This window comes from Muscardinus avellanarius (genome assembly GCF_963383645.1).
Source record: "Muscardinus avellanarius genome assembly, chromosome: 9".
NCBI classification, from domain to species: Eukaryota; Metazoa; Chordata; class Mammalia; order Rodentia; family Gliridae; genus Muscardinus; species Muscardinus avellanarius.
Genome location: NC_137795.1, coordinates 64,108,681 through 64,136,565, shown reverse-complemented (window position 1 = coordinate 64,136,565; position 27,885 = coordinate 64,108,681). Strand labels below are relative to the sequence as shown.

General features: G+C 41.1%; 1 protein-coding gene across 1 annotated transcript in view; it reads left to right on the top strand.

Moving 5' to 3' along the window:
- Window positions 1–27,885, top strand: part of CDK6 (cyclin dependent kinase 6) — a gene marked incomplete at both ends in the record, with an annotated part of 222,865 nt that overhangs the window by 79,658 nt on the left and 115,322 nt on the right. The window contains one exon of the mRNA XM_080700832.1: window positions 14,603–14,770. Within this exon, the coding sequence (XP_080556958.1) occupies window positions 14,603–14,770 (168 nt within the window). The remainder of the gene's footprint in view (window positions 1–14,602; window positions 14,771–27,885) is intronic.

The window sequence follows — 27,885 nt, the reverse complement described above, 5'->3', positions numbered from 1 at the left end:
TCTTATGCAACAGAATCTCAAGCTACCAAACTAAATAATAGGAACGTATTGCTTAAACCCAGTTTACAGAGAGTTTAAAACCTAGAAAGAGAAAAGAAGATGTTTAGAGAAACTGCCACCACATAAGGCAGTCTCTGACAAGTGCCATGTGAGTGTTGCGAATGACAAATAATTAAGAAGAGGGGAAATACAGACTAGATTTGTGAAGAAAGTGGCAATTTTGTAGTTTTGAAAATGTTGCTCAGAGATCTGAGTGACACCAGCCGACAGAAACTGCTGGGATTTAGAAATCTCAGTCAAGCTGGGTGTGGTGGCACACACTTGTAATCCCAGTACTTGGAAGGCTGAAATAGGAGGAGCCGGGTTCACGGCCAGCCCCAGCTTCTTAGTGAGGCCCTCCGCAACTTAGACCCTGTTTCAAAATAAAAAGTACCCAGGCGTGGTGGAGCGCGCTTGTAACCCAGCCTTCGGGAGGCTGAGACTGGAAGATCGCGGTTCGTGGACAACCTCAGCTACTTAGTGAGGCCCTCTGCAACTCTGTGGGACCCTGTTTCAAAATAAAGAATATAAAATAGGGCAGGGGGTGTAGCTCAGAGGTCAAATGCCCCTTGGTCCCATCCCCAGATCCACAAAAATAAATAAATAAATAAATAAATAAATAGTTTTTAAAAATAGGGTTGGAGGTGTAGCTCGGAGGCAGAATGCCCCTGAGTTCAATCCCACTACTGGGAAAAAACAAAAGAAAACAAGAGTTATCTGGAAGCAGTGTGTTCACTTCAGAGTGATTACAGCAGGAGAACAGTCAAACGTGCCCCATAGTTTGGGATTTAGATCATCAGAGTCTATACTGGAAGGGATAGCGATGGTGCCTTAATGGGAAGAATTGAGAAATTGTGGAAAAAGGCTGTGCAGGGCCTTGGTTACTCCTGTCCAGAGTAAAGGAGCAGGAGGTGAGGAGAGGTAGGAACTGTCACTTTGGGAAAGAAGCTGATTATTTCCTTTAGTCAAATTCAAGTTGTTGAATTTGACCTGGAATAGGAAATGACAATTGACAGCACTGCAAGAACCGTGGCTGCAACTGCTGAGCCCAAGAGGCCTTTGAGGAATCCAGAAGACCTAGGGGATCTCGGAGTGAGGCCAGGTGCCGGACACGGAAAAGCTGTTTATTTAAAGATGGGGAAAAAATAGTTCTACAAAATATAGTACAACAAGATTGATACTGGCTTTGGGTTATTACAAGAATGGGGTTGTGATTATAGAAAAAATAGCTGATTAATAAATATGAAAAGATGCCCAAACTTCACCATAATCAAAGAAATGAAAAGCACTGAAATATTTCTCCCAGCAAATTGAGGCAAGCAAAAAAAAAAAGCACATTTGGACTTCCGGGAAGATGGCGACCGAGAAAAGCGGGGCTTAAGAGCCCCGCTAACAACCAATCTCCATTACCACAAAATCAGCGCCTTTCATAGCCAGAAAACACCATCACCAGAGAAACAAAAAAAATCACCAGGCTCCAGAGAGAAAGCGGACTGAGAACAGAGCTCAGAGCCACAGAGGAGATACACCGGCCTCACGCCCGAGGACGTGGCAGCAGCGCCATACTGCCGGTGGCAGCGGCGAGTTTACCGGACGGCTACAGCAAGCCAAGGTGAGCCACTGCAGAACAGCCAGGCAGGATTTCTCAGCACAGGGAACATCTAAAGCTCCCAGTGGCTGAGCGAAGCACACGCTGCAGGCACTCAGAGTAGAACTCAAAACCAAGAAGAAATAAGCCAGCCTCACGGCCGAGGGCGTAGCAGCGGCGCCATAATGCCACCGGCGGCAGCAGCAGCGAATTCACCGAGTCCAGTAAAGCTACATCTGCGTACTCAAGAACAGTGAGTCAAATTGCGGGCCACAGAGGAGAAATCCCAGTACTGTACTCCCTGGGACTTGACCCAGTGGGGGAGTGGCGATGGCAGAGATATCACACCGGAGGAGAACGTGCAACCTGGCACCCCACATAGTTTAAAGCAGCCTCTATCGACTCCCTAGGTCGGAGACTCTGTATACAACCCAGTAAAGGAGTAGTGGGGTCTGAGATACTACAGACTCAAGATCCAGAGCACCTTAAGTGAAGTCATAGTGACCCAAGGGAAAGAACCCAGAGAAGGCACAAACTTCCGAAATCATAGGAAAGAGGAATAACACTGGAGCAATGAATGTCCACAACAGCACAACATCAGAACCCGATAAAACAGAAAATCAGAGATTTCTAGAAGATCAAATCAGGAAAATAACTGTAGAAATAATAGAGGTGCTTCGTAAAGAACTCAGAGCCAAAAAGAGATAAAGGATGCAATTAATGAAGTAAAGGCCTCAATTCAAAGCACGAACAACCGATTAGACCACATGGAGAATAGAATCTCGCTCTTAGAAGATGATCACTCCAAAAATGAACGCATAGTTTCTAATCTAGGAAAAAATATCCGACAGCAGGAATCTGATATTGAAATATGGGCCCATTTTAAGAGAGCTAACCTAAGAATAATTGGAATAGAGGAGGGAAAAGAAAGTGAAACCAAAGGGATCAACAATCTCTTCAAGGAAGTAATAGCAGAAAATTTTCCAAACATAGAGCAAGAGGTCGATACACAGGTCCAGGAAACTTATAGAACTCCCTTTAGACAGGATCGGAGAAGAGGATCCCCACGCCACATAATTGTCAAAATGACCAATGTGGAAGCCAAGCAGAGAATCTTAAAGGCAACAAAAACAAAGGGCCAAGTGACATTCAGAGGCAAACCAATTAGAATCACTCCAGACTTCCCAAACCAAGTCATGAGAGCCAGAAGGGCTTGGAGTAACATATTCCAAACTCTGAAAGAAAACAACTTCCAGCCAAAAATTTCCTACCCAGCAAAACTTTCTATCAAATTAGATGGAAAAATAAGAAGCTTCCATGACAAACAGAAACTGAAGGAATTTATGTCTTCAAAACCAGCGCTAGAGAAAATACTCAAAGAGATTAACTACAAAGAAGAAATAGGTAACACACACCAGAACCAGAGAAACAAGATTTTCCATCCAACAGACAACTAAGATTGGTTATCTGTGGAGATTCATTATTTATGTTAGTCTTTTACCTATCTCTAAATTGTATTGTTTGCCTTTATTTTTGTTAATTTTTAGGATTTCTAGTTGGAATATTAATATACCTTCAGATATAGCATTTGGAAATATTTTATCCCATTCTATTAGTAACTTTTAACTCTGTTTACATTGTCTTTGGATATACAATATTTTTTTTATTTTTTAGGGAGTTTGTATACTCTTCTGTTGCCTATGCCATTGAAATCATATCCAAGAAATCACTGCCAATTTCAATGTTGTGAGGTTTTATGACCCAGATTTTCTTCTAAAAGTTTATAGTCTTAAAATTTATATTTAGGTCTTTTATCTATTTTGAGTTAATATTTGTATATGGGATTAGGTAAGGGTCCAATTTTATTCTTTTCCATGTAATTATTATTTTTCAACAATATTTAGTTAAAAGATTATTATTTCTACCACCAAATGTTCGTTGAAACCTTGTCAAAAATAACTTGATAATATAGGGAAGAATTTAGCTCTAGGCTTGTATTTAACTCCAATGGTTTATATATCTGCCTTTAGAACGGTACTACACTGTTTCAATTATTGTAGCTTTATATGGTTTGAAATCAGAAAATATATATCTTCTAGCTTTGTTCTTTTTCAAGATCGTTTTGGGTATGTAGAATCCATATTCCATATTAGGATAGATTTTTTTTCTGAAAAATAAATATATAAATATATGATAGTTTCACCTAAAAAAATAGGAAAAAAATATTCTCTGGTAAGAAAGAAAGCAAAAAGAAATATTGAAATGTTATCTTTAAGTCATCAAAAGCTTGGTATCAGACAAATGAAACTGTTATGTGAGATTATCATTTTTAATTTTGGATAAATTGCTATAATACTAGATGTCAACCACTAAGCCAAGCATGGGAAGGAGGGATGGGGAGGGAATGGGGTGGGGACTGGGTAGGGGCTAACTGGGCGATGTGTGCATGTATGTCTACAAAAGTTTGTATCCCACTATGATGTATGAATACAGTGCACCAATAAAAAATAAAAAAAGCACATTTGATAATGTCAGGTATTAGTGAGACTGTTAAGAAATGGACACTCTTTTATTTTGCCTATGGAGATATAAATTTATAATACCATTTGACAGGCAATCTGGCAGTACCTATTAAAACTAAAAATGCATCTATCAGTACTCAAGCATTTTCATTTCTCTGAGAAATCCTGATATAAGGGCAAAAGGTGGCATGAATGAAAATTTACTTTGTCAGTAATTATAATAAAAATGGAAATAACTTAAGTGTTCATCAGTGGGGGGGTTGGCTGAACAGATTGTTTAGCCCTGTATGGAAAATTATGTGACAATGAAAAATGACATAGATCTATAAGAAATGATCTTAGTAGTATTGGGTGGGGAAGAAAACTAAATATATATGATAGATAGTTAACTTGTTGCTAAGCTTATAAATGTTAAAAACTTTCCATTCCTAGTTACATTTTGTCTGCCAAAAAAAAATTACTATACAGTCCCAGAAGAGAGAAAAAAAGAGTTAATAATCAGTAAAGAATAAAAACAGTTTTTCAGTTCATGTAGCTTATGAGTGAATGTGGAGGGGGTATGTTAGTTAATAGGTAGCTAAATACTGTATTCTTATTAGATATTACCACAGAATTATAAAATGAAACAATTAAAAAACAAGCTATCAAAGAAACACTAGTAAGCATTTTCAAGCCTGGTAGCTCTGGGCAAACCAGCAAGCATCATGTCTTAAGTGTCTAAGGTGACCACAAGTCTGAGTTAAAAATCTGGCTGCTTACTGCCTGCGAGACCAGATTAAAATAGTTAGGGAACCTATTTGAAAAGTTGCTGTGCTGATTCCAACAAACAGGAAAGAAGCAGGTTTTGGAAGTATTCAAGAAAGGATAAAGTTCAGTCTTTGTTTTTGATAGGGGCTGCTTAGGTTGTTTTTGTTGTTATTACTGGGGATTGAACCCCAGGGGCCTTGTACCTCTGAGCTATGTCACCACCCTTTTTTAGATTTTGTTTTAGGAACAGGGTCTCATCAGGCTGGTGGAAGTCTGTTAAGCTGCAGGGGCTGGCCTTGAGCCTGTGCTCTTCAGCCTTTCAAGTACTGACTGGGATTACAGGTGAATGTCACTGCACCCAGCTTGCTCAGGGTTTTTATGTTGATGTAAACTTGTAAGCTTTGTACTCTCGACCTAAGGAAAGTTCACGGTTGTTTGGAAAAGGTACTGCTGGTTTAGCTTTCATCCCAAAATACAGTAAGTGTCTAAAAAACAACCCAATACATATTTGCATTATTACCTCTTCTCAAAAATGGTTTTTGTAGCTAGCCATGGTGGTGCATGCTTGTAATCTCAGGATTCAGGAGGCTGAAACAGGAGGATTGTGGTTTGAGGACAGCCTCAGATAAAGTGAGGTCCTTTGCAATTTAGTGAGACCCTGTTTCAAAATAAAGAATAAAAGATAGGGCTGAAAGTGTAGCTCAGAGTTAAAATGCCCCTGGGTTCCAGCCCCAGTACCACGCGCGCGCATGCGCGCGCGCACACACACACACACACACACACACACACACACACAGACTGTTTTCTTGTTTTTCCAGAACTCCCTCTAGTTTTCACTTTTCTAGTAATTTTACATTTTCAATTATGAGTATAATACTTATATTTTTGAATATTGATAAGACAATAGATTTTAAATGCTTTTATCGCAAAAAATGAGATAATACCTATTATTAGATTGATCGTGCCATTCACAGTGTCTGTGTATCTCAAAATATTCTGTCTGCAATAAATATGTATGATTTTTGTCAATTTAAAAGATAAGTTAGGAAAATAAATTTATTGAGCAACTATTGCCCCCCCCCTAGAATCTATGCCAGCAAGTGGCAGTTTTAAAGAAGAACCCTGAATAAATTGTACTTCTTATCTGTAAATAGCTATAGAATCAGCCTCCTCTCCTCCATTGCCAGCTTCATAATTCCAAATACAATTTTTCTCCGGCCTGGTACAATGACTGCCACAAGAGCTGGCCCACAGCAGGAGCTTAGAAGAAATGAATGAGTATGGATTTACCCAAAGGGCTGCTGTAAGAATTAAATGAAATAACACATGTAGAATGTCTGGGAGGAAATAATATGTGTAGACTGTGTGGGATGCTCCTTTATTTTTCTCACCCCGCCCTCATTTCCAGCTACTTTCTTAGCATCGAGGGAAGGAGAGTTTAGCTACAGCAAAGTGGGGAAAGCTGTGTAGCAGAAGGATGCTTGGAGTGTGTGGATAGAGACAGGCGCCGCCCAGCCTAGCTGCTGACGTGAGACTCGCCCAGGACCTGGCCAACTAATTAAGGCAAGTCTTCAGCCACACGTCAGAAGGAGACAGGCAGATATGATGTGTATTTGAAGAAGTGTGTATATGAAGGGATAGAGTTATGGCAGGAGCACTTCAGGGCATTGCAGAGGGACAGAGATGTACTAGCCCATGGCACCTCAGCTATTCCACCTGAGAGGAATGGGGAACAGCTACAAATGAAACCAGCGGTGTTTCTGGGTCAGAGTGTACAGTGCCTTAGGTGGCAACCTGAGTTTTAACTTTGTCTTAGAGGAAGGAGTGGGGGTTTCTGTATGATTCAGCTTCACATTTTTGCACTGGGAGGGATGGGAGAGAAAGCAAATTACCTTTATTTGAAAGATAGGAACTGCTATCGCTAGGTCTTGGTGACTGATTAGTTATGTGGTTGGGAGGAGAGAGGGAATCTTCTTGTCTATCAAATTTTTAGATGGATGGTGACACAAGGTAAATACAAGCTGAAGGACAGACTTTAATAGCAGTGAGAGAAAAAAAAAACCTACATTGTCTCAAAATGAGACAGACTGAAATTACCACCTCTGGAATATTCTAGAAAATGTAGCAGGACCTGAAAATTGGGAGCAGTCCCAACTGCTTTTATAAGTCGTGATAGCTCAGAATATGGCCAGCATAAATCCTGGAGCCACGCATGATTAGGCGAGAGGGTGAAGGCAAAATTTTTAGAAGAGTCTTTTGAGAAGCATAATTGCAAAGGCAGAGAGACAGGGGACACAAATGACGAAGGTTCATGATTGTCATCGTGGATGAAAGAGAAGGTATCTTAACCGCAAACCCAGAGAAGGGATTACTGAAAGCCCAGGTGAGGCTGGAGACTGTGACGGAGAACCACTTCAGCCTTCCTGTGGGCTGTGCCTCAGCAGCCGGGGCTGTAGGATTGGGACTTGCAGGACCAGTGGAAGGAGAAGTGTAAGATTATCACAGCACAGGGGAAGAGGAAGACACAGGAAGTTGACTGGATGCTCTGGATGGGCCAGGAAGAGATCTGAAGGCAAGAGGGGCTTGTTCAAGAGAGCAAGGATATACAGAGCTCTGCTTTGTTGGGAGGGGCCTCCTGACACTTCAGTGGGGCTCGGTGCGCTCATACCTGGGTACTTGTACCTCTTACGACTGACATTCCTAGCTACAGTGATGCCCCTCTGTCCCAGACACTTCCTATTGTGGTGTGAGCTTTAATGCTAACCTGCCAAATTCTTCTTGGTAAAAGAGTCATCAGATTGTTAACCCAGATTTTTTTGTGTGTGTATTTGGGTGCGTGTGCGTGCGTGCGTGCGTGTGTGTGTGTGTGTGTGTGTGTGTTACTGGGAATTGAACTCTGGGACATTCTACCTCTGAGCCACACCTCCAGAGGGTCTCTCTATGTTTCTGAGGCTGTCCTCAAATCTAGATCCTCCTATCTCATCCTGCTAAGCACTTGGATTACGGGCATGCACCACCACATCTGGCTCCAGGTCTCATCTTTGAGGAGTGGATAGCTCTTCAGTTCCTGTTGGCCCCTTTTCTCTTGGCCTCCATGTTTTTCCTGAGTAGATGTGACCACCCAGAGCCTCTTCCTGTGGGTGAAGAGGTCTGAGAAGCATATGGTCCTCCTCCCCCTGGAGATACATCCGCTGCTTCTCTCCTCACAGGCTGCAGCTTAAACATTCAGTCCTTGCAACAACATGAACTGAAAAAATGTCCAAGTGCTGCCTCTTCAGAGCCCCCATAAACAGCTGTGCACGCAGCTCTACCCCAAGCAGATAATGTGTGCAGATGTGTTTATGGGAGGGAGGCACAAGGACACTCAGTATGGTGTTTGCTGCTTCTCACCACTGCAAGGGTTTCTTTTCTTTTTCAAGGAAGAAGTACATTGTGGTAAGCAGTGTTTTATGACCCACAATAAAAACTCTTGTAAAGACCATTTTTTGACCAAATGAAGCTAAACGTTCTTTTCAGAGTCCTGGTTTGCTCCTCTCCCCCTCTCTGCATTGGAATGCACACAGTTCAGCATTAATGGATAGCATAAGGAAATAGTGTCACAAATTCTAGTTCTTATTTGTTGAGCTGGGAAAGCAACCAGAGTTGATTATGTAAGAAGAAAGTTCGTTAGTAATGTTTTCCCTATTCAGAAGCAGCTTCTGAATCTTATGTCGATTAAATAGAATTTTATATTATGCTCACATAGTATATGGTTATTAGCCAATAGGAGTACTCAAAGGACAGTGGGAGGGAACATCAACTGTCAGGGGCCCTGTAGAAAAGTCTCTGTGTAGGTTTAAAAAAAAAGACTTAAAAACCACCATAGAAAATTGATTATTTACAAAAAGAGACATTATATATATATATATATATATATATATATATATATATATATATGCATTCAGTGAATAGTATAGGCGATTTCTCAGGATCTGTCTAACCTCCCAATAATACCGATCTTTAGACTTTCAAAATTAAGAACACGCAACATATGACACTTGATTTAATTAAAAAATAAGTATGTTAAGACTGTGTTCTTTAATACACGCACAGTCGTGCTTGTTAACCTTAATAATAAGTGTTAGGGAAGATGGGAAGGTGTCGTGTACCAGCTGGAGGAAACTAGGTGAACCTGAGCTTGTAGCATTGCCAGATGCCATTGTTAACGATGGCTCCTGGAGCCTGGTCTTGAGTTAGGGGCACCAGTCCCAACCCATTGCCCAGGCTTGGAGGCTCTCAACCACCTTACAAGAGAGTGTGTTGTCCCCACTTTGCAGTGACGAAACCAACGCTAGTGGCTGTGGGAAGTAAGGTTAAATAAAAGGCCAAGGCCGCCGCCGAGTGTGTGACGTGGGTTTGCAGCAGAGCCTTCCAAAGATGGCCTATTATAATTGACCCACAAAAACAGATATTAACACACTGCATTTAGCTCCTGAATTGCCTTTCCCCTGGTTTTCCTTTTTATAGTCCATACTTTATCTTATGTCTGAAGTAAAATAATAGTGTCCTTATACCACCTCCCATCCATCATATACATATGCTAAAATATTAATATCTACATGCATTCTTTTATATTACTCATTAGCTATAAGGCAAGATACTCTGAAGTTCCTTGATATCCTCGACCATCATGCCCTTTGCGGTGTGGTACCATGTAGCCGTGCACCTTCTCCAGGATCCTGCCTCCTTGCCCTTTGCGGTGTGGTATCATGTAGCCGTGCTGGGCTCCTGCCCAAGCACCTGGCCTCCTCTGAGCCTCTGCTAGTGTCTTCCTCACACTGAACCTAGCGCTGGCTCTGGCTTAGATGCTCCGTTCTCCTGAACAAGAAAGCACAGGCTTTCTCAGTACTTATAACAACTGTCATCTGTGGTCCTCGTCACATACTGACTTGAAGTAGGTAGGTACAGATTGATGTCTTCTCCCAGTTAGAACGGGAGCTCCTTGGGGCTCTGCCTTCAGGTGCTTCCGTGTATTCACTTACAATGCCTTGTACATGGCGGGGTCCTGGTTCTTTGGAATTAATAGTAGCAGCGCATTGTATATGGCAGCTTACCATACGTAATACTTGAAACATGGTGGAAGTGAGTTATTAGTTTTTAACTTTTGATTAGCTAAGCCTGATTCTTTACCTTCTCAGCACTAACGTTACTTCCAGAGATGAATAACGTGTGGATTCTTTAAATTCTCACTTCAGAATACTTACGTGATTAATAAAATTATATGCAAAGTCAGCCACTTATATTACACTTTTATCCAGTTGCCTGGAAGCAGTAAAAATAGAAAGCCAGCACTTCCAGCGAGGGCCCAGGCCTTTGCTTCTGCTGTGGACCCCCAAGGTGACAGGCCAGCCTCCTGGGTTGCCTCGTCCCCCTGGTGCCTGTGGTGAAGTGACGGTGATAGGCACAGGTTGACCGTGCTCTTCTCTGGAACCAAGCTCCTGGGACCTGCCTTCAAGTCCTTAAATTAGTTGCTTGCTTTTTAAGTCACCAACTGTACAACCACCCAGGCAAATTGAAAATTTCAACAAGTCTGCTTTAACCCTCCTGCTTCCTCAGAATTTAGGAGTGATGTTTGCCCTCCGTGATTTTGGGTGAAACAGTCTTTGGGTACTCATGTGGTTTCAAAGCAAGAAGTAGGTCCTAAGCAGGTCCTGTTTATTCCCGCCGTGTTCATTTATCAGGCCATCTCTGAGTCCCACTTTTACCGTTGTGAATTGAGGCAGGAAAGCAGATTATGCAGTAGAGAGGGAGGTGTGAACCTGAAGGACACTCGATGGAACTACAGCAGAAAGAATCTCCAGGGGCCGAGTGAGCCCACCTGGCTGGTTTACTGTATTATATAAATTGATGTTTTTTGGTTTGGGGTTTTGCGGTACAGGGAATGGAGCCCAGGGGCATTCTACTTCCGAACTACATTCCCAGCCCTGTTTTTTATTCTTTGTTCTGAAACAGGGTCTCACTGAGTTACAAAGAGTCTCACTATGTAGCTGAGGCTGTCCACGAACCGTGATCCTCCTGTCTCAGCCGTTCAAATGCTGGGATTACAAGTGTGTGCCACCATGCCCAGCATAAATTGATGTTTTTAGTGTCTTTAGGAACTAATATACATCATGTATGATTGGAAAATAGAATGTCATCATAAATTTTGTTTCCACTAGAAAAGCTAGAGGGAGCCCGGTGGTGGCGCACCTTGTAATCCCAATACTTGGGAGGCTGAAACTAGGATTTTGAGTTCTTGGCAAGTCTCAGCTTCTTAGTGAGGCCCTCCACAACTTAGTGAGACCTTGTTTCAATATAAAGAATAAAAAATAATGCTGGGGGTGTCACTCAGAGGTAAAATTTAGTCTACTCAGCCTTAAACAAAGAAGAATGAGAATTAGACCCATAGTCTACCTGCTAAAGTAATACAACTAAAACCAAATAATGATTATAGGAAAACTATGCAGCCATTAAAAATCACATTTCATAAAAAAGTTAGAGAGGAATTTTATTGAAGTGGCAAAATATTCACAGTTGTTATGTTTTTTAAAAGACCACAAAATAAAGTGTACATAATAACCATTTTTATGTAATTATACATTTTATGTATTCATTAAAATATAGTAATAGCTGTAATTAAAAAAAACAGACTAGAAAGACCTATAAAATTGTGATTTAATAGTAAACTTCCCACTGGGCGTGGTGGTACATGCTTGTAATCCCAGCATTTGGGAGGCGGAGACGAGAGGATTGTGGTTTACAGACAGCCTCAGCTACTCAGCAAGGCCCTTTGCAACTCAGTGGGACCCTGTTTCACAAGTAAGAAGAATAAGAAATAGGGCTGAGGGTGTAGCTCAGAGGTACAGTGCCCCTGGGTTCTGTCCCTGGTACTGCAAAAAAAAAAAAAAAAAAAAAAAAAAAGTGAACTTCCTCTGTTCTCTGAGTAGTGGGAATTTTGAGTGACTTTTCTTCCTCTTGACTTAAAGGTTTCTGCTATAAGCAAGTATATATTGTATATTCCATATGAGTAGATGCACAAATAAAAGCAATATGCACTTTTTTTACTCTGTAGTTCAAGCTTTTTATAAATTCAGATGGGTTCTTTTAAGCAAATTACTTCAGATTGTTTTAATTTTACACCGCTAATTGGCTGCTTAAGTTGTTTGAACACTGCCGCATGAGCCAAGCACATTTCTTCCTTGTGCTGTTTTAAATGGGTGATGCTTAGTGTACAGGAAGCTAAAGATGATGAGCCCGCATGACATTACTTTAGGTTAGTCATGCTTTTTAAAATACGGTGCTTACAAGCTGTGTGCATGTGCTTCCAATAAAGACTTATTTGCCACGGCCGAAGATGACTTTCTCTAACATTCTGTGCTTCATTTTCACACTCCTGTTTACTCTCTGCAAGTCGTCTGACCTGTAGTGGTTCTCAAGCCCTGTCAGGCCACCTCTGGGGTGTTCATCTTTGGAGGTTACACAGTAACCCCTGCCAGCAGAAGATCCATTGAGGGGGGTCTCGGGAGTGACATCGCACGCCCCCTGAGTCACTGAGTATCTTGTTCACAATGACTTTACAGCACTGGCCAAGGATTCTTCCCATTGTTGGTGACTCTGTCTCCCCGGGAAAACAAGACACTTTCCATGGCAGGAATCATCCTAATAGTTGCCATCTCTAGAACACACACCAGGTGCTAGAAACTGCGCTCCCACTTTGCATATATTACTTCATTTAAACCTCCTGCTTTATGAAACGTAAGCACTGTGTTTTCATTTGAAAGATGGAAAGACTGAGGCTCTGGTTTTAAATGACCTAGAGTGTGAAGATAGAACCCCATCTCTAGAGGAGGAACCAAAACTTAGAACCAGTAACCAAAGACCGTGTTTTTGGAAAAGGGCTTTGTGGTCCAGCTGATGAACAAGAGTGTCCTCACAGATGGCTCAGCCCTGAAGTTCATAGTGCAATTTCCAACCCTTATATGAACAAAATAACTTTTATCTTTTCTTATGTATGCCATTCTGACAGTACTAGGGGGAGGAGAGTAAGTCACTCTTACTAAGTTTCAGAGGGCCAGTATCTTAAGTTCCTACACTCAGGCACTGTTTCTACATTTTATGTCTTGTATCTAATTTTATTGGACCTAAAATTAAAGACATATCTGATATTGGTTGGTATATCTCCATGTTCCCCTCCTCCAGAACTGCCTCACAGTGATAGCAATGAGAGCTGTCATTTATTGAATGCTTACTCTTGTTCCAAGTGCTTTATAAATAATGACCCTATGAAATAGGTTTTTCTCTTTTCCCTTTCTACAGATGGAAACATGGAGAGGTTAAATGGCTTAACATATATAGGCATTCATTAATCTAATAAAAGAGTTCTTTGGAAATTTGTATTCAGTTTTTCTGGATTCTGATTTTAATCAAGACCCTGTCTCTTGCTGGCATTGTGACTTTGGGCCAGTTACCTAACTTCTGTGTACCAGTTTCTTGATCAGTAAAATGGGGTGATAAGATTGTTTACCTCAGCCTGGTAGTGTGGATTAAATTATTTACTCATGCTTAGAATAGTATTTGACATATACATATAAAAATGGTAATCACACTGGGCATGGTGGTGCACGCTTGTAATCCCCGCGCTTGGGAGGCGGAGACAGGAGGATCGCGCAGGTTCGAAGCACCGTGCTGGCTTAAGAGACCCTGTTTCCAAATAAAAAAGTATAAAAATAGGTCTGGGAGTGTAGCCTGGAGGAGAAGGGTTTCCAGGAACCCCAGTACCACCAAAAAAAAAAAAAAAATGGTAATACACTGGGCATGGTGGCACACGCCTGTAATTCTGGTAATTGGGACAGGAGACAGGAGAATCACAAGTTCAAGGACAGCCTGAACAACTTAGTGAGACCAGGTATCAAAATAAAAAAGTAAATAAACAAAAAGGATGCAGGGGGGTGTATTTTGGAGGTAGAATGTCCCTGGGTTCCATCCCTAGTAGAAAGGAAAGGAGGGGAGGGAGGGGGAAGGAAAGCACATTGGAATAAATGGTAATCACCATTAATAATACTATTAATATTCACTGTATCTTAATTGTTGAGATAACAGAGTAAACAATATAAACACTCTTGCCACCTCCCACTTACCCTCCCCACCTGCTTTATATATAACCTTCCAAAATATTTTCTGTGCCATTGAAATCTATTTTAAATTATCCTTTTATTAATAAAATATAGGTTGAGAATGAACTGTTTTTATGCTGTTTTTGAGAGTGGGAAAGTGTAGAGATAGGGAAGTCAGTTCTTTCATTCAGCTAATGCTTATTAAATGTCTGGGCCAAACACTCAACAAAGTGCCAAGAATTTATTTGTCAAATACAGTACATGTTGCCAGGCATGGAAACACATGCTTGCAATCACAGTACTCAGGAGGCTGAGACAGGAGAGTTATAGGTTTGCTGCCAGCCTCGGCAACTTAGGCCCTTCACAACCTAGTGAGACCCTTATTTCTAAACAACAACAACAACAATAATAATAATAATAAATAATAGGGCTGGGGCATAGATCAAAGGCAGACCACTCCTGGGTTCAAACTCCAGCACTCAAAACAACAACAACAACAACAAAAAAAAAAAAAAACAGCCCATCTTGATATTGTTTTGAGCAGGTTTTGATGTTGCCTTTTGGTTTTCTTTTAGGATATGATGTATCAACTTCTCCGAGGCCTGGACTTTCTTCATTCTCACCGAGTTGTGCATCGTGATCTAAAACCACAGAACATTTTGGTGACCAGCAATGGACAAATAAAACTGGCTGACTTCGGCCTCGCCCGCATTTATAGTTTTCAGATGGCTCTTACCTCAGTGGTGAGTAAGATAACACCGTCCTTTTTGTTAAACTTATTTTTCCTGATTAGAATGACAAGGTGTCCCTTCCGTGCTCCTGATGTCACAACTGACCATGGTTAGTTGGTGGTCAGAATGTCTTTGTACTTTTTTAGATGGAGAAAAGCCTTCTGTTTGCAACATCCGAGCTGGGTTTTTTGTGGACAGGACCTGTTGCAGAAATAGCCTGTCGGCTCTTAGCTGCTAGAAAGGAATCTGTTACAAGTTTCCCAGTGCTTTGACCCCAACCGCAGTTTACAGCACCACATATGGGTCATGATGAGGGAACACTCAGCTCAAGGTGAGGGAAGAGAGAGCATTTGGAGTGTTCATCTGTCTGCAGCAGCCTGGCTTGAGACCCATCAAGAGCACCAACCAGGTGCTCTTAACCCAGGTGTGTTAGAGCACTCCTGTGAGGCTGTGGTCAGTCGGCAGTGAAGTACTGCGTACCCTTGAATAGTAGCCCTGCCTACCAGCCCTGAGCAGATTAAACAGCAACCCAAGGGCCTTATTTTGGCAAAGTGTGATCGTTATGATGCACTGTTCTTTGTCTCCTCAGATGCAAAAACAGCATCTGACTTTGGTTAGCTTCTCTTTCTCCTTGTAGTTTATTGTTTGATAAATTTTTTAGAAGTTTTGCACCTAGACTGTCAAAAGAGCAGCCTTAAGGTAGATTGTTAATAACCCTTTTCTTTGAAAGATCTATTTTATATACAGAGATTTCAAGCATAGAAACAAAAAAGCCAAGGAATGTCCCTTTTCTGTGCTGCTTATTTGGGGGCAGAAGATTGATGCAGAGAATCCCTTTGCTTTGATGAAGACTAGAAATGTTCCCCTCGGGACTAAGGGTGTAGCTCATTGCCAGAGCACTTGCCTAGCATGCATGAGGCCCTAGGTTCGGTCCCTAACACCACAGAGAAAGAGAGAGAGAGGGAGGGAGGGAGAGAGGAAGAGAAGAGAAGAGAAAGGGAAAGAGGAATAAAGTATTACCCTCAAACACATAAGAGATAGAACCAATACTTATCCTCAGGGAGGTTCTCAAATCACAGAGAAAGCTGTTGAAAAACAGTATCCTCTTAAGGCATCACAGTGACTTGGGAGCTGGGTGGCTGCACATAGGATTGTCTAGGGTTCAAAAAGGCAAACATTCTACACAGCAACACGTTTATCCAAATGCCAGTAATGCTTCAGCCAGAAAGTAGAACCTTGAGACAGAAGTTGGAAATTCTCTGAGACAGGTAACTTGCCTTCGTTGAAAAAACCCAACTTTTACAAAAGTATTCTGTATCTTCAACTCACAATATGAGTACCACAACCTGCGTATGGAAAACTTACATTTCCCACATTGTGGACTTTGCCTGAGACCTCAGCATTTCTCCAGAGGATTCCTTGAGATATGTTGTCCTTGTTGAAAGATGAGTCCTATTTGCTTTTTTCTTGGCCCAGCACACACCAGCACTTTTGCAAAGACCAGGCACAAGCTGTTGTTTAAAGGCCAGAGTTCCGCCTTGGGCGGCATCGAGCAAGTGCTTCTGTTCTTACATAAGCATACCAGAAAGGGCTGAGCCTGTGTTTCCCTATGGGAAGGGTGAGGCCGGCTTTGGGCTTCCATAGGAAGTTATTGCCCATGTTGTTTGGGGGCCCTGGGGAGAAGCTTGAATAGACTGTGATCCCGGAGAGTCATCAGGGGAGCAGATGAAGGAACTGGCCTCTTTGGGCACATTAATTGAGGGAAGGATGAGCTGTAACTGAGCCGGACACTTTAATCCCCCCAAGAGGGCACTAATAACCGTAAATAAAAACAGGAAATCCAGTTGGGTTTTGTTTTGATTTTTTTTGGCCTGTTAAATTTGAGGAATGATAGCCCAGCCTGTGTGTAACATCAATTAACATTCCATTCTTACTGAAAACTGGTATGTTCGAATAGGGAAATGTAGACAAATTATTTTATATTCGGAGAACAGGAGGAGAAGCAAACAAATACACATGATTCTTCAATATCTTATTTGTGCCGCGTGTTCTATATCTCCTAAAATGACATAAGTAAAAGATGTTAGCAGCTGGGAAAGACTTTGTTTAAAAGAATGATAGTTGGAATTTAATAGCAGTAATCAAAGGTATCTTTTCTATAAGGTACCATATTTTAAAATTTTCCAAAAGTTTTATATTTTTCCCTTAAAGGAAAAATTCATTTAATATGTGATGCTTTGGTTTACATATACATGGTGACATAAGAAACTTAGAATCAGTGTTTTCAGACTAAGCTAGTAAATATTTTTAGTATCACACGAAGACCTAACAGTCCACTTCCTGGAAATATACATTTTTCAGTAGGTTATGTCATTACAGGAACTGGGAATCAGCTTAATTTGTGGAATGTTAAAGGAGTTAAAAGTTTACTGATTTGAAACTGACATCTTACAGCCATGAGAGAAGCAGTACATTGCTTGTCTTTCAAAGACTGATTCATATGTCCCTGTCTGGTTCTCCTGCAGACACTGGCCCCTCTTTCCTGCCTAAATGTTTCTAGGATGACATCTTAGTGCTGTCTTTTGTACTGCTGCTTTCTGTCTTGTCTTTAGTTATGTTGGGCTTTTATTTACCATCCTGGTAAATCCATTCAGTTCCTTGGAAGGCAGATGCTGTATCTTATTCAGCCCTGTACATTTTGATGGGTTTTCAGGAAATATTGCTAATGAAACAACAGACAAATGCTTACATATTTATGTAAGTGGTTGAGTTAATAATAAAAAAAGGAAGGAGTTGCTTGTGCATCTAGTGGTCTCAGTATTCCTACATAGCTATTAAGCTGAAGGACTTACTAGAGCATGTATATCTTAAAATGTCCAAGTCCATTCTGCACCTAGTCCAGATTAATTTATTGGCAGGCATCTGTGTTCAAAGTCATGAAAGCTCATGCTGCATGTCAGTTTCATGTTAGGAGTGAAAGAATGATTTGAACCTAGCTTCACAGTGTGTGCCTTATATTTAATGGTAATCCTCTCTACTGCCTCATGAATGACCCATACAAATTACTCTATGAGTTGAATTTGTGTCCTGAATGGAAAATTGTGGAGATTCAGAAATATGATGTTACTGTAATTTTACTATTTATTTGAGGTCGTGTGTGTGTGTGTGTGTGTGTGTGTTGGTTACTAGGGATTGAACCCAGGGGCATTCTACCTCTGAGCTAAACCCTCAGCCCTACTTTAGTTTTTCTTTTGAAACAAGGTTTCACCAAGTTGTGGAGGGCCTCACCATGTTGCTGAGGCTGGCCACAAACCTGCAGTCTTACTGTCTCATGCTCCTAAGTACTGGAATTATTTAGGAATAAAGTACCACCATGCCTGGCTGAAGACAATTGTTTTTAGCCCACTATATTTGGGTATTAGCAGTCTTTAGAAGAGGTTTCATATTCTTCAGAGATAATTAGCTCTCTCCAAGTGAAGGCATGGGTGAATTATTAGGCAGCTTTTCTATCTTTTCTATCTAGCTAGCTCACTAGCTATGTTAATGTGTGTGTGTGTGTGTGTGTGTGTGTGTTTATTACTACACAATATTTCTATTCAAAGTATTGACAATAGCTTATTCTTTGGGTCTTTCTAAAAACTTCAAAGTGTTCTCACATATAACCTAGCTCCTCAGTGGTGGGGTAGTTAGCAGTATTTACTTCATTATAGGGCCTCACCTGATAGAACCTTGACTGCTGCTTTATCATTTTTGAACTAGCATGCTCTAGGCCAGTATTCAAGAATAGACACCTTCTCTGGGTTGATAGCTGTTGCAAACACATGAGCTTTTCAGCTATCTTAGGCTATAACCCTTTGTATCCTAGTCTTTATTATTTTATATTTTTAATGAATACATCTTCTGTTTTTCTTTTCATGAATAGAATATATTCAGTATGTTGGCTTTTTGTTAGAAATGAGCTTAAGACAAATAAGTCTAGACTGTAGTTTTTAGCTGTAGGTAGTATGTAACATAAGACCAAATGTGACTTAGCTTGCCCCCACTTGATAAGTTAGGGACTAATCTCTAGGGTTACATGCCCTTTAGATCTTTAACTATACTTGCGGTCTCTAGCTTGAAGACATACTAGGTTCTTGCTGTCCAATATACAGTCCTGCATGCACAGTACACCTACAGAATAAAGGTCTATACCTGTTTCTTTAAAGACTGAAGGATTAAAATGTGGGTGGTAACTTTGTGCTTTATATCTAAACAAGAGGAGCCCCTGGTCTGGGTCCCGGGCTTTAGAGAAGTCTGTGCTGACCTGTTCCGGGCATGACCCTGAGACCTCTACCCTGGAATTCCCTGAACAAGTGGACGCTCCAGGGGCTCATCCTTCCTCCTACTGGCAGATTTCGCCACCATGTACTCACCCTTAGGCTTAGGGACAGCTGTTTTCAGGCACACAGGCAGAGTCTGGGCATGGGGACTGAAGTGTAGGCATGTGTCAGCTCCCTGCGGTTCAAGAAGAAGCTGGAAATGTGCAGAGCAGTGGGCCCACTGTCCCTGAGACCTGATGTGGGTTATTTTTATTAGAAAGATTTCTCTGAATCCCTGAAAAATGAACTTAGGTGACCTATATGGAACTATTAATATTTGCAGAAAGCCAAAGAGGACAGATTATGGGGAAGTTCTTTCCATTGCATAGAAGTGATATGTAAGAGTCGTGACTCATGCTTATGTAATCCCTGTGGCAAAAGCCTTTCAAGAATATACACATATTCAGTAGAATAACTGCTAAAATTATGCCTAGAGTCATTGTTAAGTCAACATTTCTAAGTACTTCCCGTGTGAAATGTAGTGTATGGTACAGTTCATTTTTGTCTGTCAAGATAAGAGAAATCAAAACCAACCACTCAGCCCCCAGTGTTAGATCTACCTGAAAGCACACCCAAGTCTGTTAGAGAGTTGGTCAGACCAGACCAGAGCCAGGGACAGGACCAGCAGCCACAGTAAGGTCAGAGAGGAAGCAGTCTTCTGTGTTGAGAATGCAGAATCTTCATTATTTTTCTCTAAATTTAACTGTACAGAATTTAGAGTGATTCTGTTGCCAGTGGATTGGTGTCTTAGTAACGCTCTATAAAGACCATCTTATTTATTTATTTATTTATTTATTTATTTATTTATTTATTTATTTTACGGTACTGGAAGTATAACCCACGAGTTCCACCAAGCTATACCCCCCAGCCCTATTTTTTATTCTTTTTTTAAAAAATACTGCCAATTAAAGGACAGTTAAAATTTATTCATTTTATGTAAATAACTCAACAAAAACTGTCAATTTAAGGAGTTGTGAACCAGATGAATTCAAACTATGAATCTTTGATTAAGATGACCAAAATGACTGTTTTCAATGAGACAGTTTTAATTTTTTTATTTTATTTAATTTTTTTTAAATAGAGTCTCACTAAGTTGCAGAAGGCCTCACTAAGTAGCTGAGGCTGTCGGTAAACCTGGATCCTCCTGTCTTGGCCTCCCAAATGCTAGGATTACAAGCGTGTGCCACCATGCCCGGCTCACCATCTCATTTTTAAAGTAGAGAAATTGAGAGCCAAACCAGATTAAGTCTGAACTCACTAAATAGAATGTAAAGGGCTTGGGTAATTCAGTTATATTCTGGCTCTCACCCACGATCACCTCTTCCCTTTTCTCCCCACCGAAGGCTCCAGTGCCTCAAAAAAATATCAAATGATCTGAGCGTGGTGGCACCTGCTTGTAATCCCAGCATTCAGGAGGCTGAGACAGGAGGATTGTGGTTTGTGGACAGCCTCGGCTACTTAGTGAGGTACTCTGCAACTTAGTGAGACCCTGTTTCAAAATAAAGAATAGAAAATAGGGCTGGGGGTTTAGCTTGAAGGTAGAATGCCTCTGAGTCCAATCCCCAGTACTGGGGGGGAAAAAAAATCAAATGATGTTTCATAGAACTCTTAGGTTCTAGAAAGGTATCTAGAGGTTCCAGTTATTCAAGAGTTTATTTAAAACTTTTTTGTGTCTTATTAAAGTTGTAATTAAAAAATAACAAAGGCCACGTTTTGAACACTGAGGAATTAATTGATACCTTGTTACCTTCTAGTTTTCTTTTTTTATGTACATTTCAAAACAAAACTTCTGACACATTTTTACATCTGAGTATCTTTTATATGTTTTATTGCTTAGGAAAATCAGCATTCTCTCAGTTCACTTCTGTGTGCATCTACTCCCTTACACTCACCCAAGTTAATAATCATAACAGTTCATGAAGTGAGCTATACTTTCTGTCTATGAAACTACTTTTAGATATTTTTATACCTAGATGTGATTACCAGGCAGTAAGGCTCAGTCACTCCCCAGGAAAGTTACCATAAAAAAGCCACTTGTGTATAGAAAGACGTCTACACCCTGGAAAAAGATCATTCCCTTTAGTACCTCAGTAACTTCACTTCCTGGAATGAAGTCCAGGATTGACCTGCCTTAAGGCAATTCTTCTCTGGACTGAATACTCTTACAGTGATTTTTTCAGTGTGTTTTTAGGGCCATTATACAATCATTTATTAGCATTTTTTTCCTACATATAGTTTGGAGAAAAATTTCACTTTATACTATAATTATTGCAAGAGTGGAAATGTTTCCTATCTTTTCAGTGACTTACTAAATTCTCACTAAATGAATTATATTCCTCTCCCCAAAGGTGTTTTTTCCATGTTATCTTCCTTCTTTAAAAAAAGATGTACATGTCCTGAAAACATCTTTGTTCTGAAGAAATCACCAAAAGATAATCTATAACTAATAAACCCTGTAAGACTACGATTAGACTGCTGTGCAAAGTACAACAACCATTTTTAATGAAACTGATAAAATTTTAACGGTTGTTTTAAGATCATTAATTTATTTAATATCACAGGTATTACAGAATTTGAATTGCTTACATCCTCTTCTTATGCCTCAGACAGTAGATGGTTTTTTACTTTAACCAGCCTCAGTGTCGGTGGCATTTAATAAACACTAAAAGAACTTTCTGGATTCAGACAAACTTACTGATAAGACTAGGGGGGGTGATGAATGAAATGAAATTGTGGCTTTCAGTCAGCAAATAATTACTGATCACTTTCCATATGCCAAACAATGTCATTGAACCTGGGAGACAACTGTGAACAAAAATGGACAAAGTCTTTGCCCTCAAAAAGCTTACAAGCAAAATGGGGAGACACATATGAATAAAATAGTCAGACAAAGGAAATATATGTTGGGAACAGAGACAAGTGTGATAAAAGGAAAGAATACAGTCCTGCGATGCCATATGGCCCAGGGACCTGCCGAGACCGGCGACCAGGGAAGCCTTGCCTACTCACCCAAGCCAGAATGGTGATGCTCACAATGTCACGGGCATCCTCCTTTCAGAGCGTGTCTGGATGCAGACCCCCGCATATGCGCATCGCGCAGTCTGGACTTGTTTCCTGCATATGTGTTTGGAATAGCTCATCATACGGCACCCAGTTGGCACTGCCGTGTCACAGAGTGGAGCAGGCCCAGAGACGGAGAACAATGTCATCTTTTACGGGAGAAAAATAAATTGTTTATGCTTGTTTCCTCTTCGTGCATGTTGTATTTACTATGGAGACCTGGCAGGGCTTGTGCCTCAGCTTGCGCAGCCGAGTTGCTCCCACGGAAGCCTTCAGACGCTTGCCAGGGCATACTGAATAAATCAAACCAGGAGCATTACATGAGTATAATGGAAAAAACCCAAAGCCCTGTCACCTCAACACCTCCGCGCAAAGCACAGGACACACCTTGGAAGCCGGAAAGGCTCCCGTAGCTCCCGCCCCACTCCGTGCCGTGCCATGACACAACCAGGTCTGTTTTGTTAAAACTTCCAGTTGCCAGTACATATTTCATAGCTAACAATGAGGTGTTTGTGCCGGTTTCATTTTCACTTTCACCAGTGAGGGAAATAGAACACAATGGAGGCAGTGCACAGGGCTGGGAACAGGACACGTTTTCTTCAGGATTCCCAGGGCCGAGTACGTGGAAAATGCCAGGGCCAAAACAAACAGGCAGACCCGTCCAGGTCCTGGGCCACACATTCTCAGTTACCCTCTGATAGCTTCATTCTGCCTCTGCAGTATAGACCAGCATGGGTGACCACTGGGAGAATGTCTCCCACGGAGAAAGAGAAGGAATTCTGTACTGTATAGAAAGCTGCCCTCCACGTGTGCATGCGTGTGGGGATCTCATTACACCAGCCGTGTTTGTGAAGTGAATCCAATGACTGCCCTCCTTGTTTGTAAAAGATAGCCATTCATTGCACTCACCTAAGTCTAGCTCCTTCATAAGTGGTCACTGTGGTGAGCTAGTTCTGGGTGAAAACAGTTTAGCTGTAATGCTGCTGCCTGGAGGATGTTTTACTCACAGAAAGGACTAGATGTTCCTTGTGTCCTCCGATCACATTCTGCCAGCGTGTCCTGTCAGAGTATAATGTCGACAGTCTGGATTTTTATATCCTGTCACAAACACTCCATATGGTGCCATTCAAATCCCAGAGGCCACATTTGCAGGTGAAGACCAAGCACTGGCTTACGGTTGACAGGACCAAATGCTTGAGAGGTTTCACAAGCAAAAGTTTCTCAGGGATCCAGAGGGTGACAGAAAGTTGTTTTCTCTTACCTTTAGCCTTTGTATGGGGACACGCCTTCTGAGCTGGTCCTGGGGCTAGCCTGAAGAACTTAATGAGATAATTCCATCTCCTGAATTGGCTTAACCTGAGTATCTTATTGTTTTCATACTCAAACTGTGGAGGCATGATCCTCAGAATGAACGTGAACAATGCTTCCAAAACTTGGATTTTTATGTCCTCTTTAATTCTTTGGATGTGGGAGCATCTAATGTTTTACAGGAGTCACGACTCCCTTGTAAGGAAGGGGAGGGTGGACATATCTTCATTTACTTGGCCTTTGATAATCTCACAGTGTAAGTTCTTAAGTCATAATGTGTTACTGAAATTCTGTACCATTGGGTATATCCATTTTTATTCATTCAGTCTAAATTTTATACACTTTCAGCGTCTCCCACAGCAGCTTCCTTGCACATGGTAAGCACTTGAGAAAAACGGAGTGAATGAATCCTCATGATTCTTCTGTACCTGAAGAATGAATTCCAAACTCTATAGCATGGCATACAAAGATGTTGTTGGTTTGTTTTTTCCTGGTTTGTTATACTATTGGTTGTGTTTTTGTGCAATCCAACCCCCTACCTATTTTTCTTTTCCAGTTTTTATTGGTGCATTCTAATTGAGATTCATAGTGATATATTCTTTTAATTTGTTTTAGTTGCAGCTTTCAACTAATCTTCCCAGCTGCCTGTGTCAGTGCCTGATAATACATTGCACTCCAAGACAGTAACATTTGCACTTTGAATGTCTGTCTGGGCGGCCATTCCAAACCTTCAGATAATCATCATGCTTCATCCTCCCAACTCAAAACCAAGAGCCTTCCTGCACCTCCCAGCTTGTGCACTTTTATTTTCTGAATGCTCTTCTTCATTTAAACATTTAGATGTCCATATATATATATATAGTTATTTTATTTAGCCTACTTGGGTCCTTGAGAAGATTAGGTAGATGTTTCTGTTCATCTTATATAGGTTTCTCCAAAAGTTAAGGTCAGACTTCTAAATTCTTATTTTGTAATGCTGAATTTTCTGCCTGATTTTGATTTTATTACTGTTTTTCCAGATTTGTTCCTGAACGATGCTCTTTGGTCAGCTGAACTCTTCCTTTTAGCCCCCTACTTTCTGCCCTTCCTTTTTTCTAAGGATTGAAATGCAGGCTGATCGATATTGTTGTACTCAGCATCTGAAAGGATAGTAGTGATTGTTTAAATCCCTTTTAAGGCCGGGCGTGGTGGCGCACGCTTGTAATCCCCGCGCTTGGGAGGCAGAAACAGGAGGATCACGCAGGTTCGAAGCTAGCCCCGCGCGCTGGCTTAGGAGACCCTGTTTCCAAATAAAAATGCAAAAATAGGTCTGGGAGTGTAGCCCGGAGGTAGAAGGGCTTCCAGGAACCCCAGTACCACCAAAAAAAATAAATAAATAAATAAATAAAATAAATAAATCCCTCTTAAGTATGAATGTTGAACTTTACCATTGGCTGTGGAGGAATAATCTACCTTCAAGTCTCAGGGAAACATCCCACGGAATGAAAGGGAAAGCATAGGAGAATTTACTTTAGCACTGCTCATATATTTATTTTGATGGCTTGGCAGAATCTAAAAATGGGGCTGTAAATTTAACAGCTCAACCATAAAAACCCCAAAATAAGGAATAAAAAGCTCTACTACTTCTAGGTTTGGATACTAATAGAAAGTTCCAAATTATATTTTTTCTATTTTCTTTTTAATTTCTAAGACAATTCTTTCTTCCTTCTCATTTTTATTTGGATTAATTACTTCTCAATGGTCACCAGTGCTTTGAAATGCACGGAAGTGTTTTCTGAGTATTTGGCAGTAGACCTCAGTTGGTAGGTTTCATGGTGGCGTTAAGTACTATCTGCACCTTATGTAACTGGATGATTTCAGCGAGGTAGGGACCGCACATGGTATCAGTTCTTGTGGGAAAATATGCTTCAGTGGCTTACTGGCACTGGTTTTGGAATGTGGCATTTAAAAGTACCTTTTTACAGTGGGAAAGAATTCTGTCAAGAATAAACAGTCTGACCTTGTTAAATGGGCCAAAGTCTGTCTGTAACCTAGTTCCAGAAAACTAGCTTTTACTAGTTTAGAAAAAGCAGATTAGAAAAAGTACAACTGAAACTTTTGTAAAGGAAAGAAGAGGTAACTATCAAGAATGTAAAACAAATGCCTAAATGGAGGTCCTCTCATACGGTCATGGCAGCTTCTTTACCTCGCTGTCAGCTCCACTTTTGCAGAGCAGATGAAAGCTCAGCACTAGAGTTAGTGAGAAAAGCAGATTTTCTTTTTCCTGGAAAGACAAGACTAGCTTGCAGAAGGGGGCAGTGGAGGGAGGCCATGCAGCGTGGCCATGCAGGAAGCCAGCAGGCCTGGGGAGACAAGACAGGAGCACAGATTGCCAGTGACTCCCCAGTGCCTACACTTCTGTGGACTTCATGCTCTGGAATGCAACCCCACCCAAGCCCCTTCACACACCCCATGATCTGGTCATCTAGATACTCTTCCTCCTCCTCCTCTATCTTTCCCTTTTTCTCTCTTTCTCTTTTTCTCTTTTTCCTTCTCTCTTAAATGGTTCTGAGGATTGATTGATGGTTTAGAAACAGGTCTTGCTAGGTTGCTGAGAATCTTGCTACATTGCTGAGGCTGTCCTCAAACCTGCAGTCCTCCTGTTTAAGCTTCCCAAATTCTGGGATTACAGACATTAGAGTTCGTTGCCACCATTAGACATTCTTCCTCCTGTTTAGATTGCCTTTCCCATTCTCAGCCAGAGACTCATTCGGTGAGACTCAGTTCCGTCTGGAGCTTGGTGGTATACTCCTATAATCCGAGTACTTGGCAATCAGAGACAAGAGGATCTATAGGTTTGAGGCAACCCTCAACAACTTAGCGAAATAAAATAGACCTGGGGGTCTAGCTCAGAGATAGAATATCCCTGTGTTCAATCCCCAATAATACACACACATATGCACACACTCAGTTCCAGTGCCACCTCTCTGAAATCAGCCTGACTCCCCTGGCTCAGAGATAGAATGTCCCTGGGTTCAGCCCCCAATCACTCACACACACACACACATACACACATACACACACACACGCACACACACACACACACACACACACTCTCCACTCAGTTCCAGTTCCACCTCTGGATAGCTAGGCATATTCTCTTTTGTGCTCCTTTGACATAACTATAAGATAGTAGATCTCATAATAGCATTCTCATTTCTTTGGGAAAGGTTAATATTGTGAAAACCCCATTCCAGCACTTAAGGGAGCACACAGGCCCGTGGTCCTTGCTCGGTGATTATTTGTAGAACACGTGTATGAGAGGAAATAGGAGGCACCCAGTGGAGGAGGCAGAAGAGGCTGTGGCGAGAATGGATTCCTTCCCCTGAATGCTGACTTCCCTAAAAGCTGCCATCGCAACTTAAACCTCCCATCTGACTGGAAATTGTAGCACCAAGAATCTAGCTTGTTTTGTTAGTTATTGTCATCACTAGAATCCAATATTTACATTTAGATTATATTTGTAAAGCCAAAATCATATTGCCTTTACCCAGACTGGTTGGTTGGTTGGTTAGGTATTGTTTAGACTATACTAGATCTCAGTGTTGCTACTTTTTTTTCTTTCTTCTTTTTTGCGGTATAGGGAATTTAACCCAGGGGCATTCTACCTCTGAGCTACACCCCCAGCCCTACTTTTTACTCTATATTTTGAAACAGGGTCTCAGTTAGTTGCAGAGGGCCTCACTAAGCAGCTGAGGCTGGCTGTGAGTCTGTGATCTTCCTCCTGTCTCAACCTCCCAAGTACTGGGATTCCAAGCCAGCCCACAGCCTGCTTCAGTGTTGCTACTTGTAATCACAACCATCTTTAATGTTATATGAAAATTTGTCAATATTAAATTGGGGAATATTTCAATGGGGTCATAGTGTAAATCTTGTTCTAGAAAACAATATAGCTTTAAGAAAACTGCAAGAGGTTTTTTTTAATCAAATGCATAAAATAAATAATCAAGCACTTTATCAATGGGATCATGACAGTTTTTCAAAAGCTGCCATGTGTTTAAAATATAATTTAAGGTAGGCGTGGTGGAGTACGTTTGTAATCCCAGTACTTGGGAGGCTGAGACAGGATCCGGGTTCACAGACAGCCTCAGCTACTTAGTGAGGTCCTTTGCAACTCAGTGAGACCCTGTTTCAAAATAAAGAATAAAAAATAGGGCTGGAACATAGGTCGGAGGTAGAATACCCCTTGGTTCCAACCCCAGTACTCCCCCCCCCAAAAAAAAAGAAAGAAGAAAAAAGAAAAGAAAAAGAAATTTAACAGATTAAATGTATTTTTATAAGCCTATGGGGTGGGGGATAGATATACACTATGTAAAGTAACTTTACATAATATCTGGCCACTATAGCTTTTACTAGGTATAC